Raw genomic sequence first — 17,611 nt, 5'->3', positions numbered from 1 at the left:
CGGAAGCAGAAAAGCGATAGTTCATTATAGGGCTGGTTTCTTGGCAACTTCAGCCGGACCTATGTAACTACCGGCTTTGATTTGTTAAGGTCTAGTGTAGTAGCCTCTGAAAGGGAAATACCGAATCGATTTGGGTTTAGAAACTGGATTAGGAATTGATTTGAGATAACACTAACTAATAAGACTGCATGTAATTATTGTGAGAAAATCCGCGAATCCATCAAAGTCTGACATTCTATGTTTAGCTACAGATCTATCCCTCCGGTCAGCTCCTTCCCCGGCATGCTTCACCACTACTAATCATGAATACCTTACACAAGAAACCTCTTCCTCGTCAAGAACAAGGAGCACAGTGTCCACAGCGCCCCTGCAGCAATAACCATCACCCAAACATCCCCGATGGTCTTCACAATCGCATCCACACACTTCGCCCTTAACTCCGGCGTTGCGTTCTGTAATAGCTCACTCCTTGCCCCCGCAATCGCTGCCTGAATCTGTGCATCCGAGTAGTACTCCGTCTGAGCAAGCAGTACCTCCTTGAGTCTCTGAAACCCTAAACTCTGGAATATACAACTCGCGATGGCCAATCCAATCAGCTGGCTTGATCCCTGCGAGATATTCAGGTACTGGATCAGCTCCGCGACCCGGTCAGGCGGGACGAAGAATGGGCCCACGGCATACCCGGCCTGGGTGGTGGTCATGCCTAGCCCCAGCAAGATAGAGTAGCCGTAGATGTTTGCCGCGGGAGTATCGTATTGCACGGTGTACATGGTCGCAGCGCCACAGGTCATACAGATCCCGCTGAAGAGGTACCAGAGGTGATGGTAGCCCGTGCGGCCCATGACCGCGCCGCAGAACAGAATGGTGGCGACATAGAAGCAGATGAAGGGGAGGAGGCGCACAGCGGCCTGCGTGCCGCTGTCACCGTGCACGAAGAGAAAGTAGAGCGGGATGCGGGATGTGGTAGATGGTGACAAAGAGCGCAGCACCGCCGCAGGCCATGCACACATACAGCAGGATGAGCTGGGGGTCGCGAAGGAACTCGCAGGGGAATATCCGGTTGATTGGGTCGGTGAGGATCGAGTACCGCTGGGTCACACAGAAGATGACGGTGATGACGAAAAAGACGACGAGGAGAGCGATGAACCGTCCGTCGCTCCATGCCCAGATGGAGCCCGCGAATGTGAAAGCCAGGGTGAACGAGACATAGAGGCCCGCGGTTAGGACAATGCCTAGCCAGTCGAGGGAGCGCAGCTTGTCGGAGAAAGGGATACCGGGGCGACGGGGGAGCGATGGAAGAATGAATAGATAGATGGGGGACATGGCGCCGAAGATGACAAGGTTGAGATAGAAAGCCTTTTCATACATAACCCCTTGTTAACTGGGATCTACCCGTCAAAAAAAAAAAAAAAAAAAAAAAAAAAAAAAAAAAAAAAAAAAAAAAAAAAAAAGGAACTGCTGCTGCTACTATATGACATACCCATCTCCACGTCGCTGAACTATCCGCCAACGACCCGCCCACAATTGGACCCAAAATACACCCACTGCCGTACACGAACCCAGTCATCCCGATATAAAACGGCTGCTCCTGGGGACTACTCATGATCGTCACCAGATTGAGCGTCCTAAACAGCTATCATCAGCACCACTTCCTCACATTTTCACAATGGACGGGAAATGCTGTATGTACCCTAAGTACATCCCTGCGCCCCCAGCACCGGCCCAAACTCGTCCCACGATAATCGCGTTCATTGAGGGGGCTGCACCGCACAATGCACTCGCTGCAGCAAACATAGTCAAGCAACTCACAAACACCCATTTCGCGTCAAAGGTCCCGAATGCCTTGCCGAGAGGCAAAATGGTTACTGTGGAACCCAGAGTGAATCCCACCCCCAACCAACCCAACTGTGTCACGTTGTCGAACGTCTCCGATACTGCAGCCTGTATGTCGGCTGCAATGGTGGTGTCTAGTCCATAGAGCATATTGGCTGAAAAGATGGCCACGCTAATGAGAAGCCAACGGAGGCCAGTGACTGTCCGCTTGGGAGGGGAGGAGTCTTCTGCGGTGGAGGATGACATATTCTCCTTTTCAACGGAGGCAGACGACAGGGAGGAGGTGTTGTTTTCAAGATCTGTACCTTTGGAAACTCTGGACTTTTCGAGATGGTCATTGAGGCTTTCTGCGCTGGGTGTGCCCGATGTTTCGGCCATGATGTCTCTCTTTGATACTTCCGAGCGATTAAGGTCAATGCTGATGTGTAGATGCTGGATGCTCAGATATATATCGCGGTAGACGGAAACCTTGGAAGACCGGGAGCGTCTGCCAACACAAAAGAAAAGTGAAATACTTCATAATCACAGCATCCTTATACATAATCAGCGTTCGATGTATGATAGTTACACAGTGGGTGTGGTTTACTGTTTACTCTCCATTCTGTTTCTGCTTTTGGTGGGCCGGAGTTGGCGGAGTTTATCCCGATGGAGTAATTTGGCTTTCTCAATGATGCAGCCCCATCAGGGAAACAACCCCGGAATCTCCATTTGGAATGTCGCCTGATGTCTTGACCAATCAGTGGCTTACGAAACAGTGAACCTTTTGAGTAGACTTGATATGGTTCCTTGGTAGTACCTTATGATCTGGCAGCTTGGCATTAGTATAGTACTCTGTTGATAATCCAGGACGCATACTTACTAGGTGACTATTACATCCCCTCCGTCCTTAGGCTTATTCTTGTTGCTCTCCAGAAAGTCTAGGTATATACTAAAGCTAAGTTTACTGTCTACTTCAGTCCTGAAAAAAGCGGTCGATTCAAAGTAATTATCAAAACAGGGCATTACGAGCTTCGTCCACATCCATCAAGCTCATTTTCCAACATCAGCATACAAAGTAACACCGCAATGATCATCGTCTCAGCTGGCGATACAATCACGGTCACGGGGGTCTCTGCCGACAACAATACCATTCTTATTCTCGGACAAATGTCGATCGCAACTATCAGAGTACTAGCGAATACTTGGAAAGAATCCGATTCGACCCAATGGAAGACAGAAACAAGATCTACAAGTTAGCGCGAAGGGATTGACCTCCATAGGAGTGGGTCCAAGTCAGGTTGATTGGAAGGAGACATTGATATTCTATGACATAGAACGCAGAAGCAAAAAAGAGCTTATAGAGAGATTTCACAGTAATGGATGCTTAATTGAGCCACTGCGCTAAGCTCCAACAAACTCAAGTTACTCAACTATAGTTAAAAGATTGATACCAATGAACATGGCTGCTGCTAAACAAGCAGAGACCTGGAACCATCATTATTGGATAATATTATCATATTATCAGAATGGACTGTTATTATGATACATATACTGTGTTCTTTCCAGAAGCCGCTCTTCACTGTATCAAAGACTTCACATGTGCTAAATTCCACCTTACTCACAGTTAAAGTCGGAGTAGCAAAGCTGGAGTACTCCGTATAACTCTTTACTACAATTACTACATATGTATTATAATGCTAGTGGGAAGTCAGTCTTTTCGTGAAAACAAAAGCCATGGAATGCTATTCCAGAGTCGACACTACTAACTAATGCTTGGAGAGGGAGCCGTCAACCGTTTAATATGAAGTTATATATCCTTATTCATAAAGATTATGCTGACAGACGAAACATCTATAGAAGTAGACTACAGAGATCTATATATAAAATGAATATTAATGCGATCTTAATTATCCTGGAATAGTGTGGGCAATGATAGTAATAATGATAGTAATAATAATAATCAGCCTGATATTACAGTTATCTTATCTAAATACTATAAGGATCAATCTACCAGACCTGAGTGTTATACAAGGCTTAGTATTTGACCCTTAAACGATCCCACATTTACCTAGCAAGTTTGTAAGTGATGCGCGTTCTAAGTCTGTTGAACCAGAAGTCTAGTCTTTTACCAGGTGACCGAGCGGTTGGCTTGAATGCACTACTGGAGGATTCACTCCTAAAGCGCACTACGAGCGGACTACTGAAGAACAGCAGATTACTGTAGTTAATCTATATCTTTCTATATACTACAATCCTACTTATTTCTCTATCTTTACTATTTTTATCTCTCTCTTCTGATTATTTATTCTTCCTTTAACTTGCATCAGATAAAGATTTTGCCATGGAAAAATAATAGAATGATAGTGTTCTACACATCTTTTTCCTCTTGCACATATAGCGAAAGCGAACGAGTGCCTTCCCCGGAGCAAGGAAACTGCAGCAGAATCTCTCAGTGATTGGAGCGCAGTTGCAAAGCTAGCGGTCTCCTGCCTTGGTCGCGGTAATTAGTTAGTCTACTGGTGGTGGGAACATGACGTCGTTAGGTTCTTGTTTCCCTCCACAGTATCTATCGGTGTTACGCCGCTAATTTCAATACTTTCGCATGATCTCAAAAACTATTAACCCCGAGTCCAAACCTAACGAGACTTCAGGAGTTGATGTGTCAAATTCATGTACCAGGGGGGCGACAGGGATGAGTCGATGTTTGACTCTCCAACGAGACAGACCAGGTGAGCAACTGCCCAGATAGGCAAGTCTATCTGGTGACTAAGCCAGACCCTTGTTTGGGGGATACTGGTAACTTACCGTGTTGTAACGCAGTATATGAGCCAAACACATCCATAGAAACCTTCATGGGGATGGATACTTTGAAAGACAATGTTGGAGATCATCACGAAGATGCCTGGAAAGGGATGGAGGCTCACCGTATAAGTTGATTGCTCTCTGTCAAGAAGCCACCTGGCCCCCTCGCTGAGAGCCGTTGTACCGTCGTATCGAGCGATAGTGGTTACTATGCTTAGGTGCAATCTGAATGCGGTGTTACCTGGGCGGCATCAATCAACGCTGCGACAGATAAGTGCTTGGATAGTTAGTTACTTTGCTGGCAAATTCCGTTTTCCTGAAAGTGTCTTGAGGATTGTAAATTCCTGGAAGATCACCTTGTTATGTAGCTAAGAACGAACTCTGCATCAGAGCGAATAACTACTAAACTACGAATGGAGTGGTCCTGCAATGGATGGAGCACCGCAAACAGTCTCCAGGCGGGCCACTTCTGGCGGTCCAGGCTCTTTTTTCTCTGGCATCCAAATTTAGCAACTTTTTAGGGACCGTCAAAACGAGGGAAAACATCCCCCATACCTGCCTTACCTGCTCAATACGTGAAATTAAATTACTTAATTTGTCGCAGGCAGGAGCAGCAAGTCCAGAACAAAAACCAACCATCCACCATGGCTCTTCTTCCTTCGGTTCCTTGCAGCTTCGTTCTTTGTCTCCTTCTCTTCTTCTCTTCCCTTCCATCTCCCTTCTTTCTTGCCCTGGATCCAGGGTCGTGATCGTGTCGTTCAACAGCAGGGGGGCGCAACCCCGTTCCCGCCGGGCGCATTTTCCTTATCTTAGGTTTGCACCGACGTAAACGGTGTCCCGGCTGACCATTATTGACTTCCCACCCCCTCACCCTCAACTCTTTCAACGGGTCTCCCCCCGGCAAGGCTCGTTTCCCCGGACGGCGCTTGGCCGCGCTGTTATTGCTTCACATTCTGCTGAAAATGGCCTACAACGCCGTTTCCCAGGCCGACCACGAGGTGGCATCCAATGCGACCGATTCGGACCATTCCCGCAGTCCGTCGCCGCTCTCTCAGCACAATGGTCACTTCCAGCCGTTGCCGCTGGATGTCGACCATATCGGGGCGGGCTCCTACCTGCAACCCGCCAAATCGAATGAAGACTCGGGCGTCAAGCGCTTGGGCTCCATGATCCGATCGATGACCTCAACCAGCTATGATATGGTGGAGGAAGATGACTACGAACTGCCTGCCGATCCTTCTGCGGACCAGAGTTCCAATAGTCCCCGTTACGTCCCTCCGCTAAAGACAGTGGTCCCTCAGACTAGTTCTACGACTACCACCGCTACCGATGCCCACCCCCCTGAACCGACCCTCCGGACTCCAGTCACCGATCAGCCGGTCCCTCTCAGTCATCCGACGCCCGACCTTCAATCGCTGCAAGGAGCCTACATCAATAATGTAGAGCGGCTGGAAAGGAGCGCTGAACGCATGAGCCTGAGTTCCAATATTGGAGACGAGATTCGCAAAATGGACCAGGAACAAAAGCGACGCTCTAGTTCGGCCTCCAACTCCACTCACGCCAGCAATTACGACGGCCTCAAAACAAGTCTGTCGTCTCGTCACGGCTCCATACAGTCCTCCCGGTTGGCACAGGTTGCAGAGCACCCCCCTGCACGATTCTACGGCGATTCGACCACCCGAGTTCCTGCGATGCCTTACCTCCCTCCTCCCCCCGCACCGGTCGCGCACAGCGAACACGACTTCGTCCAGCAGGATTACTACGATCAGGAGCTGGGAGAGGAGCTCGAACGGACGTATACGGCTGCTTCCACCGATACATATCAACAGGCTCGGGTTCTCTTCAACGACTTCGATGGCGTGCATTATGTCCCGAACGAGAGTAATCTGGGTCGACGAGTGTCGTTGACGCGACCGCCCTTGGCAAGCAGATCCGAGGCATACAAGGAGCCGCAGGCAGGCGAGAATATGGTGTACTACCCTGCTCCTGTGCCAAGGATGTTGAATCTACCACCTCGCTTGTCGCAGAAAAATGATCAGCCACGAGGCAAGCGTCGTTCCCAGCTCCTTGGTGTGCTTGCTGCGAAGAACCGCAAGTCCACCCAGTTAGCTGCTACCCAGGATCAAGGCGATGGTGGCGAGTTAAGTCAGAACAACCAGCCGACAAGCGTCCCTCCGCAACTGCGCGCGAGTATGTTCTTTGAGCAGCCAGCTAGAGCCGTTGATGTAGAGGTCACCCAGGCTTCCGCGGTAGCGACGCTGGACAGCATCCTTGATGCTTCTACGCATGCACCCGTCAGCGCGTTCACCGGGCAAATGGACCCCAAAGGGTTTAGTCAAGCAACCCGCAAACTATCTTCGAGGGACTTGACAGAGCAGCGAAAGACGCTCAATTCCACAAGTATGCTTGGGTTTGACCATCGCTTGTCGGATCCGGACCTCAAAGATGTACCTCTTGGTTCCGGCCGCTTACACAAGCAGACAGAAGGCGAAGCGGCCGATGTTGACGAAGGCACATCTTTACGGGATGGCAATCAAGACGGACTTGGCGGTCCTGATGCCCCCGAAGCTGATGGGGAAGAGCACACTCACGAAGAGCCTGACGCGGACTTCACCGGGCCCCCTAACACGCTGCTGGCAGAGCTTGAATACCGAAAGAGCGAACTGAAACAACGACAGCGATCGGCCCCCGAGACTGCGGCATTGCACTCGACCCTTCTCCAGCTCGAAGCGGTCGCGCAGAAGCAAAGTGAACATCGCCGGCAAAGACCAGTGACGTTGGCATGGGAAGGCCCAGATGCTCATCCCCAAGAGGTTGACGATGACGATGATGTACCTCTGGGCATGCTGTTCCCCGACAAGGCTAATGCGGCCAATGAGGTGCGCCCGTTGGGACTGATGGAAAGAAGGGAACTGGAAGAATCCGAGCCTCTCAGTCGGCGTCGCGCCAGGCTCCGGGGTGAGCCCGCCCCGCGCAGCCCTGAGAGGCGCCCGGTCACCATGTATTCCACGGGTGCCCCAGACGATCAGGCGCAAGAAGATAGTGGCGATGAAGGCGAGACCCTAGCCCAACGCTTGAAACGGCTCAAAGAAAAGGATCAGCCTAGTGCACCGGCAGACAGTGAATTTGCGAACGAAATTTTGGCAGAGATCAAGCATGTGGGAGATGATGAAGAGGCCGCCAAGGAGAAGGAAACACCACCGGAAGATGAAACTCTCGCCCAACGTCGAGCCCGCCTGCAGAAGGAGGCTGAGGCTGAGGCCCGACAAAATTCCACTTTGAAGATCCCAAGGTACCGAAGAAGTATGGCCGACATCCTTCACGCTCGACGTCCCACTACAGTCGGGCGGCAGTCGACAATGGGCGCTGCCGCGCCTCAGCCGATGCCTCAGCGCACACTGGACCATCGCATGTCTCTCCAGCAGTTTCCATCTAATTATGGACCGCTGCCGGGTGCTGGGTACGCCCAGTACCCAGGGCCCGCAGGCACGGTGCCATACGGGCCCGGAATGGTACATCCGAATACCTTCTACAGCGATGCACTACTAGGGATGAACCATCTCAGTTATGCGGTGCCGCCTAAATCGAAGATGGTCCGACCGGTCGCTGAATCGGGGCAGCGGGAGATGATTGACCGTTGGCGACAGAGTATCGTTTAAGATGATCTTCTCTTTTGTTTCTTCTTGCTTCTGTCTTTCATATTTAATTCTGCTTCAGCATATTAGTTGATCGATGATTCATTGTTCATCTGTCGGGGCACTTGGTTCTTGGGTACATCTACAGGTGTTTAGCGCATCTTGCTAGCTAGCATGAGTTGAAAGCATGAGCGATCGCGTGGTGTTGATTTCGAGTCGGATTAGCGGAATATTTCATTCACATTTGTACTCATAGTAGCATGCGGGCCATCTTAGTCGCCCTGTCAGATATAACGATCTTTGCATATGGTAAAGACTAGCTTTTCATTGGGTCCTCCATGCCGTAGAGAATGTCTAGACTACTATTTACCGTTAAGCATTGTATCGCACGGAATGTGCCATGGTTGGCACTAACCTTGAGTGAATGGTGTGCATTAGCAGCTCGTTGTCACTTTCTCCATGCCCAGTAGGAACTGAGTCTAAATATAACTTCGCTTCTCTTCCACTCTAATTCCAGACTTATCCGTTTGCGGGTGCGCATTCCTGCTGGCTGATCCGTTCCTGACTGGCCAACGGTCTGCTTTTCCTGCTTTCCCCCCTTCGGCCTCTTTTGCTTATCAGGAGACTGACTGACTAGACTTGCCCATCATCCCATCCCATCCCCCTAACGTCGGTCGGTCTCACACGAAACATCCTTCCACCATTGGTAGGACTAGTTATTCCTGATCCATGACGATCGTTGCTTGAAACCGCATCAATCTCATTAAACCCTCCGACTCGAATTTCGCGCGCGTTCCCCTGGGATTGGCCCGCCCTCGTCGCCCGGATGAGACATTGCCCCACGCCGCAACCTTGATCTTCTTCTTCTTCTTCTATTCTACTCCGCAGAGCTGTCAAGGCCAGTGTGAACTTCAAGACCGCCATCCCATACGCATTGCGACCATCAGGAACAATGGGCGAGATTTTCGCATCCTGAACGCCTACCCGGACGCGCTCTGAGTGCTTCGGGCTGAATTCTACCACCATGCCACCCTCCACCGTTTTCTCCTACTGGCGTCGCGAGCATCGCCGATCGAGCGCTTCCCCCGTCTCGCCCTCCTTACAGCCCACCTCCAAAGCACCGGTCACTAGTACTAACCCTCCTCAACTACCGGCGCTGTCGAACACAAGACCAAATCTCACTGCGCTCGGGGCATCTTCTGTGGAGAGCTCGAGTCCGCAGGCCCCGAACAACCCCCACGAGGACTACTATGATGCAACGAAAAAAGCCATCGCCGTATCCGTCGCCCCGGCCAATGCGCCAGGCTCCTCTTCAGCAAACCTCACAATTCCCTCCTCTTTCTCCGATACCCACACTCAACCTCTCTCAAGCTCCGATGAGCAAGATGTTACAATCACCACTTCGCAGTCGAATTACTCCCAATCGTCGATTGCCCCGCCGCGTTCAGATCAGGGCGACGGCGATTCCCCCAAACCGAGCTCCCCGTTCCGACTGTCCTTGGGCAAAAACCTGCTGAACTCCCATAGCCTCACTTCCGACCACTATAGCAAACGCTCATCGACTCCGGGGCTGTCATCGTCCGGTCATTTCCGATTCAGAACCTCTCCCGATATATTCCCGGGCGACCGGATAGCCTCGTCACACAAGGACAAGGACAAGGAATACAAGTATGAAGGTGCGGGCAATCGCCGTTCTGCAGATCGGGACGGTCTGTCGGAGCAGGCCCATCACAAGTCGGGGAGGACTCGGCTTCACCTGCTGAACCCTATGTCTCTGTTGGCTAGAAGGCGTTCTTCCAATTTGGCCAGCCTGCGGACCGAAGACACCAGAGTCGGTGCTCGCAATGTAGTGCCGGCTATCCCGGACGACTATGATCCTAGAATCCGCGGCAATATTGTCCACGACTTCTCTGCTCCACGTCCGCGTCGGAATTTGTCAACGGCACCTGTTCTTATGCATGACGGGAGCAACCAACCGAGCCCGGCAGATGTAGCCTACCATGGGAATGGAAACTCTGTACACGGCAATGAGCAGAGCGCCCAGGCAGGCGAGCAACGGAAGAGACACACACAGTACTCCCCTGTTTTCCGAGAACACTTCGAGGATGATCAGAAGGTGTTGCAAGTCGAGAGCAAGGCATATCTACAGTCATCGTTACTGACAGCACAGTGCAATGCTGAAAATGATCCGCATGCGCTTCCTGTATTTGCACGGAAATTGCCTTCAATGATACCAGATCAAGATGTGTCATCTGAGGTGCCAAGCGACCAGACGACAGTGAGGCAAGACAACCAACATAGCCCACCTAACAATGCCGACGAAACAGCACAAGAAGATATTGACACGATTGAAGTCATACCCCATCAACCATCGGGCTTACCTAAACACCTCAAGAGCAATGCCTCCAGGTTTAGTTTCGATATGAATGGCGTCGAATCTTCCACCCAGGAGAAACTGTTAGAAGAAAAGCATAAGGAGAAGGAGGCCGCAAGAAGGGCCAAGGCACGCATGGAAGGCAACAGTTTTAGCGACGGTGAGGACGATTTCGATGAAGATCTACTCGATGAAATGGATTATCTGGAAGAGAAGATACCTGGTGTTAATGTCGACGCTGATGAGGACGATGATTTCTCTGGCTTTTCCGGCCCGGGTAATGCACTCAACAAGCCCTGGCTTGCGCCGGACCTTTCACCGGTCATTGCTAGTCCGCTTTCAACTGGAAGCATGAATCCCCAGAATATAGAAGAACCGGCCCAGGGACCGTTGGCAGGCATCTCTGCTCCTTTGCCCGTATCTGATCCCGTTGTCTCTGATGTGACCACCAATATCCAGGAGTCATCGGTGGCAACCAAAGCTCCCATTAATGCAACTCAGGTTGCTGTGAATTCAAATCCTCCAGCTCCGCCGCCAATAGAAGAGGACGACGATCTCTACTTTGATGATGGCGAGTTTGGTGATCTGTCCACAGAGGACATGGGAGAGAGATTTGATGAATCCATTTTTGACGATGAGACGAGTCATCTGTACGAGCGGAAGCCAGTGGTGCAGGAACAGGTTGCTGCACCAGCGCCGCCGCCCGGCAACGGAGTCGGGAGCGCCAATCCACTGGATGTTACTGCGGAACATGACGAGTTTGCACCAGAGCCAGACTACGAAGGCGGACTTCGGCATGTTCCTAGCATGGCAAGCGATTATCGAAAGGGATCATTGAGAATCTACGGACAACCGCTTGAGAGCTTGGCCAATCTGGGGTCTGCGAAAGCTCATGGCGGGGTGCTTTCCGAGCACAACCTCGAAGCTTTCCACAATGCATTGGCGAAAGCCGCCAGTGAAGCAGCTGCAAGTGACAGGTTCGGGCGCGAGGCTAGCGTCAGTGAGCGGTCGTTGGGCCAAGAAAGCACCGCCCAGACCATGGACACGCCTTCGGGCCTCATTTCGGACGATAGTCGCTTGAGCCAGACCGTGGATATAGCTGCATTCGAAGAAGTTTTCGATGACTTCAACTACGATGACAACGATGATGCGCTATTTGACGACCCCATCATTGCAGCGGCGAACGCAGAAGCCCTGGAAAACGACGATGAGGGGTTTTATGGGCAAGAGTTCGGGTTCTACGCACAAGCACATGGTGGCTGCAATGGTGAGCTCACCAACGGTGGCTACTTTGGTCCACGAGGGGTCGAGGGCGTCAGTCGTAGCTTCAGTAGTCGGGGCAAATTTCGAGAGCCCAGTTTGACCCCTATCACGGAACGCAGTGAATGGAGCACGCGGAACTCGGTCATCTCGTTGACAGCTCACGGTGCCGCCCACTCCAACCCGATCGCAAGTCCAGGCTTGGCTCAGCTGGTCGACCTTGGCGCTATGGACGATGAGATGTCTCTGAGCGCTTTGATGAAGCTTCGACGGGGAGCCTGGGGAGGAAGCAACGGCAGTCTACGCAGCAGCAGCGGCAGTCCCCCACTTCTACACTCGACGTCGAACCGGGCGAGCTTCATCTCTGATGCCAGCCCGACGGTATATACAGCGCCTCCTGATGCGTTTGGCGGGAGTGCGACTGAGTCTCCCATCCGGGAAACGGACAAGTTTAGGTGGTCGCTGAACAATACGGAGCAGCGTGTAGGACAACTAGCAGCGGGCGAGAAGGAGCCTTAGAGCTGCATTATGAGTATCGACTGGTCCCTGTATCGGTCATACGTACCAGGGTGGGCAGGGAGTCAGTCAGAAGGGCGCCCGCGTGTGACCACCAGCCCGGCTGCAGATCCCGGCAGCAGGCTAGTCGGGCCAATCGGTAAGAGGATGAGAGTATATATATCACGCATATTGGGTTTCTTCTTTTATTTTGCTTACGCACAGGAGTTCGGGGGAACTGACATATATTATGATTGTAATGCCTGATATATAATGCTTTATTGTGCAGATCAGAGCGATCTGTGGTTTTTATGATATCTGATGACTTTTAAAGGCGGACGGGGTGGGCAGGCTACTGGATGATGATGATGTATGGTTGCATATAGTACTTGACTAGTAGTACAGCTAGTTGGAAGGTAATCCATTTGATGCCGGTTGGTCTTTTGTGACATGCTGCGGGAGGTCGTGGTCCGCTTCCATTCGCACGACCACCGGAGCATAACCAGAAGGGTGTCCAGGCCCCGGGAGCAGTCAGGGGAATGACAGCCCCTTCATACTCCATACTTACGGGAACAACTTAAGAGTGACTGTTTATTCCGTAATAACCTCAGCTTCATCCCTGAGAATCAACCCGAGGATGATTGGTCCACGTGCCCACCCGCAAAGTCCCGGAGCGGGAAATGCTCATAACCGGGCTGTGGCGGTGCAGCCTGCCTGGTGTAAAGTGGTAAAATCAATAGTAAATACAGTGTTGTACCCGCAACCGGGAAGTTCGGCCCGCCCTGCGTTTTTCTCGGTTGCAGGGCACGGGGTGACTAATGTGTGGCGACGCTCCTACAGTGCAAGTTGGTAACTAACGAACTGGTAATTCCGTGCTAGTCTCAGCCACAGGCCTGCTCGCTGGCCGTCATAGCCGTAGATCTCGGCAAACCTCAACTTGTTCCCGTTCCTCCCAAGGCCCAGTCTTGCTCTCTCATCTCCTTCTCCATTCCTTCTCCTCATACTTACGAGGTTTCTCCTCTATAATCCACCCTCTCCTCTCCGCCCATTACTTTGATCAAAGAGAGTGCTTTTGCTCTCTGATGAGTCCCGTTTTGTTACAGGTGCTACGGCAATCTTAGTCGACACCTGTGTTTTTCTCGCTCCCCTACAAACCGTGCGTGTTCCTTTCATCCGCCCTCGAGAAAAATCCCGCAGCTTTAGCAGCAACCGGTCCCCGTCAAACTAACCCGCGATTTCTGCTTGCAATAGTTCTCGAGATAACCCACCGTGTCGTATATCTCGTTCGCCTTCTCGTCGTTGAGCTTACAGCATATAAAATTTCAGCTCGCATTACGCCATAGAAAAACTGCCGCCATGTTTCGTACCACTGCCGTCAAGGCCACCAGCGGCCTGCGCAGTCCGGCCGGCTCTTCTTGCAGGAGATCTCTCTCTCTTGCTTCTACTGCCAGATCTGCTGCCAACCGCAGCTCAAAACTTGGCCTGACCACCAGACGCCCTCTCGCTCTCGTCGACCGGTTGTCCAACAAGAGGCATTATGCTGCGCCCGCCGAGGGTGTGGTAAGCAATTCCCCCTGCACAAGTGTCCTCCACGCTTTTTGGCTTGGTATTCTCCGGTCTGAAAGCCAGTTTTCGACTGACGGTCGCTTTTTTGGCGGTTCTTTAGGATGCCAATGACTCTTTCCTCTCCGGAAACACCGCCAACTACATCGATGAGATGTACGTCGCATGGAAGAGAGATCCCTCCAGCGTGCACATCTCATGGCAAACGTATTTCAAGAACATGGAGGAGGGCAAAATGCCCGTCTCCCAGGCTTTCCAGCCTCCTCCGACTCTCGTCCCTACCCCTACCGGTGGTGTCCCTCAGGAGATGCCCGGCGCAGGCCTGTCTTTTGCGGCTGGTACCGATGTCACGAATCACTTGAAGGTTCAGCTCCTGGTCCGCGCTTACCAGGCTCGTGGTCACCACAAGGCCAAGATCGATCCTCTTGGTATCCGCGGTGAGGCTGAGGCCTTCGGTTACAACAAGCCCAAGGAGCTCGAGCTGGACCACTACGGATTCACCGAGCGCGATCTGGACGAGGAGTTCAACCTTGGACCCGGTATCTTGCCCCGCTTCGCCACCGAGGGACGCAAGAAGATGACCCTGCGCGAGATCATTTCCACTTGCGAGAAGATCTACTGCGGCTCCTACGGTGTGGAGTACATCCACATCCCCGACCGTAAGCCGTGCGACTGGATTCGCGACCGCTTCGAGGTTCCCGAGCCCTACAAGTACTCCGTCGATGACAAGCGCCGCATCCTCGACCGCCTCATCTGGTCTCACAGCTTCGAGTCCTTCCTTGCGACCAAGTTCCCCAACGACAAGCGTTTCGGTCTGGAGGGTTGTGAGACCCTTGTGCCTGGTATGAAGGCCCTCATTGACCGCAGTGTCGACTACGGTATCAAGGACATCGTCATTGGTATGCCTCACCGTGGTCGTCTGAACGTCCTTTCCAACGTTGTCCGTAAGCCCAACGAGTCCATCTTCAGTGAGTTCGCTGGTTCCACCGAGCCCTCCGACGAGGGTTCCGGTGATGTCAAGTACCACTTGGGTATGAACTTCGAGCGCCCTACCCCCTCGGGTAAGCGTGTCCAGCTCTCTCTGGTCGCCAACCCCTCTCACTTGGAGGCTGAGGACCCCGTCGTTCTCGGAAAGACCCGCTCCATCCAGCACTACAACAAGGATGAGCAGGAGTTCAACTCGGCCATGGGTGTGCTGTTGCACGGTGATGCCGCTTTCGCCGCCCAGGGTGTCGTCTACGAGACCATGGGATTCCACTCTCTCCCCGCCTACTCCACCGGTGGTACCATCCACATCGTTGTGAACAACCAGATCGGTTTCACCACTGATCCCCGCTTCGCCCGCTCCACCCCTTACTGCTCGGACATTGCCAAGTCCATTGACGCCCCTGTCTTCCACGTGAACGCCGATGATGTTGAGGCGGTCAACTACGTCTGCCAGGTTGCTGCCGACTGGCGTGCTGAGTTCAAGCGCGACGTTGTCATCGACATCGTCTGCTACCGTAAGCAGGGTCACAACGAGACCGACCAGCCCTCTTTCACTCAGCCTCTGATGTACAAGCGCATTGCTCAGCAGAAGAGCCAGCTGGACAAGTACGTTAACAAGCTGATCGAGGAGGGCACCTTCACCAAGGAGGACATTGATGAGCACAAGAAGTGGGTCTGGGGCATGCTGAACGACAGCTTCGACCGCAGCAAGGACTACCAGCCCACCAGCAAGGAATGGCTGACCTCCGCCTGGAACGGTTTCAAGACCCCCAAGGAGCTTGCCACCGAGGTTCTGCCTCATCTCCCCACTGGTGTTGAGGGTCCTCTGCTGAAGCACGTTGCTGATAAGATCAGCGGTGGTCCCGATGGCTTCACCCTCCACAAGAACCTCAAGCGTATCTTGGCCAACCGCAAGAAGGCCGTCGATGAGGGTCAGGGTATTGACTGGGCTACTGCTGAGGCTCTGGCCTTCGGCTCCCTTGTGTCCGAGGGTTACCACGTCCGTGTCTCCGGTCAGGATGTGGAGCGTGGTACTTTCTCCCAGCGCCACGCCGTCCTGCACGACCAGGAGAACGAGGGCACCTACACCCCTCTGCAGCACATCTCTGAGAACCAGGGAAGCTTCGTCATCTCCAACTCCTCCCTCAGTGAATTCGGAGCGTAAGTTCTTGGCTTTCGACTTATATGGATAATAGCTAACCTCTGACAGTCTTGGTTTCGAATACGGTTACTCTCTGACCTCCCCCAACGCCCTCGTCATGTGGGAGGCCCAGTTCGGTGACTTTGCCAACAACGCTCAGTGTATCATCGATCAGTTCATTGCTGCTGGAGAGTCCAAGTGGCTGCAGCGCTCTGGTCTGGTTGTTTCTCTTCCCCACGGTTACGATGGCCAGGGTCCTGAGCACTCTTCCGGCAGAATGGAGCGTTGGCTGCAGCTTTGCAATGAGGAGCCCCGTATCTTCCCCGAGGGAGACAAGCTCGACCGCCAGCACCAGGACTGCAACATGCAGATCGTCTGCATGACCAGCCCCGCCAACTTGTTCCACGTTCTGCGTCGCCAGATCCACCGCCAGTTCCGCAAGCGTATGTTACCTACACAATTCCTCATACAAGTTCCGTGCTAACTATAGTGCCAGCCCTCGTGATCTTCTTCTCCAAGTCTCTGCTCCGTCACCCTCTTGCTCGCTCTGACATCGAGAACTTCACCGGAGATTCTCACTTCCAGTGGATCATCCCTGATTCCGCCCACGGCAAGGAGATCGATGAGCCCGAGAAGATTGAGCGTGTCATCCTGTGCTCTGGCCAGGTTTACACTGCTCTCCTCAAGCACCGTGAGACCCACGGCATTCGCAACACCGCCATCACCCGTGTTGAGCAGCTGCACCCCTTCCCTTGGGCTCAGCTGAAGGAGAACCTGGACAGCTACCCCAACGCCCGCAACATCGTCTGGGCCCAGGAGGAGCCTCTGAACGCCGGTGCCTGGAGCTACACCCAGCCCCGTATCGAGACTCTGCTGAACGAGACCGAGCACCACAACCGCCGTCACGTTCTGTACGCCGGTCGCGCTCCCAGCGCTTCCGTCGCCACTGGTCTCAAGTCTGTCCATCTCAAGGAGGAGCAGGAGTTCCTTCAGGATGCTTTCACCGTCCACCAGGAGCGCCTTAAGGGCGAGTAAATGATGTCGTTGTAAGAGTGTGTCTGGGTTTGGGGAGTCAGCGTTGGCTCGTTCTGGTCTTCTTTGTATGATTTTCCTTTGTCAACAGCATAGTGTACGATGATTATACTACAGTTCATGCTTAAGTGTTTCGGGGCTTTGGGTCTCGTTTCTTTGCCACATTGTTTCGTGATCTGGCCTGCCGATACCAAGCATGTGTTTTTCGTGCACGCGTGTAAATTAAGAATCTTGATATAATTTCAGTTTCTTTGGTTAAATGCAATTAGCACCGTAAGCTACGCTACATAAATGTAGAGGGTTGCCTTTTCACTTTGGCTCAGTGATACCTAGATTCATAAAATCGAAATGTGTGGCAAATTCAACAATTAAGGGGCAATGGCGCATCTGGGAGCGCGTCAGACTGAAGATCTGGAGGTGGCCGGTTCAAGCCCGGCTTGCCCCATTCCTTTTTCACTCAATTGATTTTTGATCTGGCTCCGGATGTCCCGATATACACCAGTTGATAGC

General features: G+C 52.4%; 4 protein-coding genes and 1 non-coding gene across 5 annotated transcripts; 4 read left to right on the top strand and 1 right to left on the bottom strand.

Moving 5' to 3' along the window:
• Positions 1 to 311: 311 nt before the first annotated feature.
• On the bottom strand, positions 312 to 2,211 carry ASPBRDRAFT_196595 (uncharacterized protein; the record flags this gene model as incomplete). The annotated part of the gene is made up of 4 exons (XM_067621010.1): positions 312 to 918; positions 1,013 to 1,356; positions 1,481 to 1,625; positions 1,691 to 2,211. 4 exons carry the CDS (start codon positions 2,209 to 2,211, stop codon positions 312 to 314), a joined length of 1,617 nt encoding a protein of 538 aa, XP_067478310.1.
• A 3,365-nt stretch (positions 2,212 to 5,576) lies between these two features.
• Positions 5,577 to 8,273, top strand: ASPBRDRAFT_126740 (uncharacterized protein; the record flags this gene model as incomplete). The annotated part of the gene is made up of 1 exon (XM_067617893.1): positions 5,577 to 8,273. The coding sequence occupies one exon, from the start codon at positions 5,577 to 5,579 to the stop codon at positions 8,271 to 8,273; it is 2,697 nt and encodes an 898-aa protein (XP_067478309.1).
• Positions 8,274 to 9,273: 1,000 nt separating this feature from the next.
• On the top strand, positions 9,274 to 12,402 carry ASPBRDRAFT_128082 (uncharacterized protein; the record flags this gene model as incomplete). The annotated part of the gene is made up of 1 exon (XM_067618025.1): positions 9,274 to 12,402. One exon carries the CDS (start codon positions 9,274 to 9,276, stop codon positions 12,400 to 12,402), a length of 3,129 nt encoding a protein of 1,042 aa, XP_067478308.1.
• Positions 12,403 to 13,335: 933 nt separating this feature from the next.
• kgd1 (alpha-ketoglutarate dehydrogenase KGD1) lies at positions 13,336 to 17,400 on the top strand. Its single transcript, XM_067625101.1, has 5 exons — positions 13,336 to 13,534; positions 13,630 to 13,938; positions 14,045 to 16,089; positions 16,139 to 16,512; positions 16,566 to 17,400. The coding sequence occupies exons 2-5, from the start codon at positions 13,735 to 13,737 to the stop codon at positions 17,102 to 17,104; spliced, it is 3,162 nt and encodes a 1,053-aa protein (XP_067478307.1). The 5' UTR covers positions 13,336 to 13,534; positions 13,630 to 13,734; the 3' UTR covers positions 17,105 to 17,400.
• A 73-nt stretch (positions 17,401 to 17,473) lies between these two features.
• On the top strand, positions 17,474 to 17,546 carry ASPBRDRAFT_t159. Its single transcript has one exon. It is a non-coding gene; the product is annotated as a tRNA-Phe (tRNA).
• The last annotated feature ends 65 nt before the right edge of the window (positions 17,547 to 17,611 follow it).

This window comes from Aspergillus brasiliensis (assembly GCF_001889945.1).
Source record: "Aspergillus brasiliensis CBS 101740 unplaced genomic scaffold ASPBRscaffold_7, whole genome shotgun sequence".
NCBI classification, from domain to species: domain Eukaryota; kingdom Fungi; phylum Ascomycota; class Eurotiomycetes; order Eurotiales; family Aspergillaceae; genus Aspergillus; species Aspergillus brasiliensis.
Note: the sequence above shows the minus strand (reverse complement) of the source record. Positions and strands in the feature narration are given on the sequence as shown.

Excerpts from the sequence above, each read along its gene's own strand:
- kgd1 (XM_067625101.1), top strand. The coding sequence starts at position 13,735 with ATGTTTCGTACCACTGCCGTCAAGGCCACCAGCGGCCTGCGCAGTCCG. Across the intron at positions 13,939-14,044 it reads CTGCGCCCGCCGAGGGTGTG|GATGCCAATGACTCTTTCCT; the intron begins GTAAGCAATTCC and ends GCGGTTCTTTAG. Across the intron at positions 16,090-16,138 it reads TCCCTCAGTGAATTCGGAGC|TCTTGGTTTCGAATACGGTT; the intron begins GTAAGTTCTTGG and ends AACCTCTGACAG.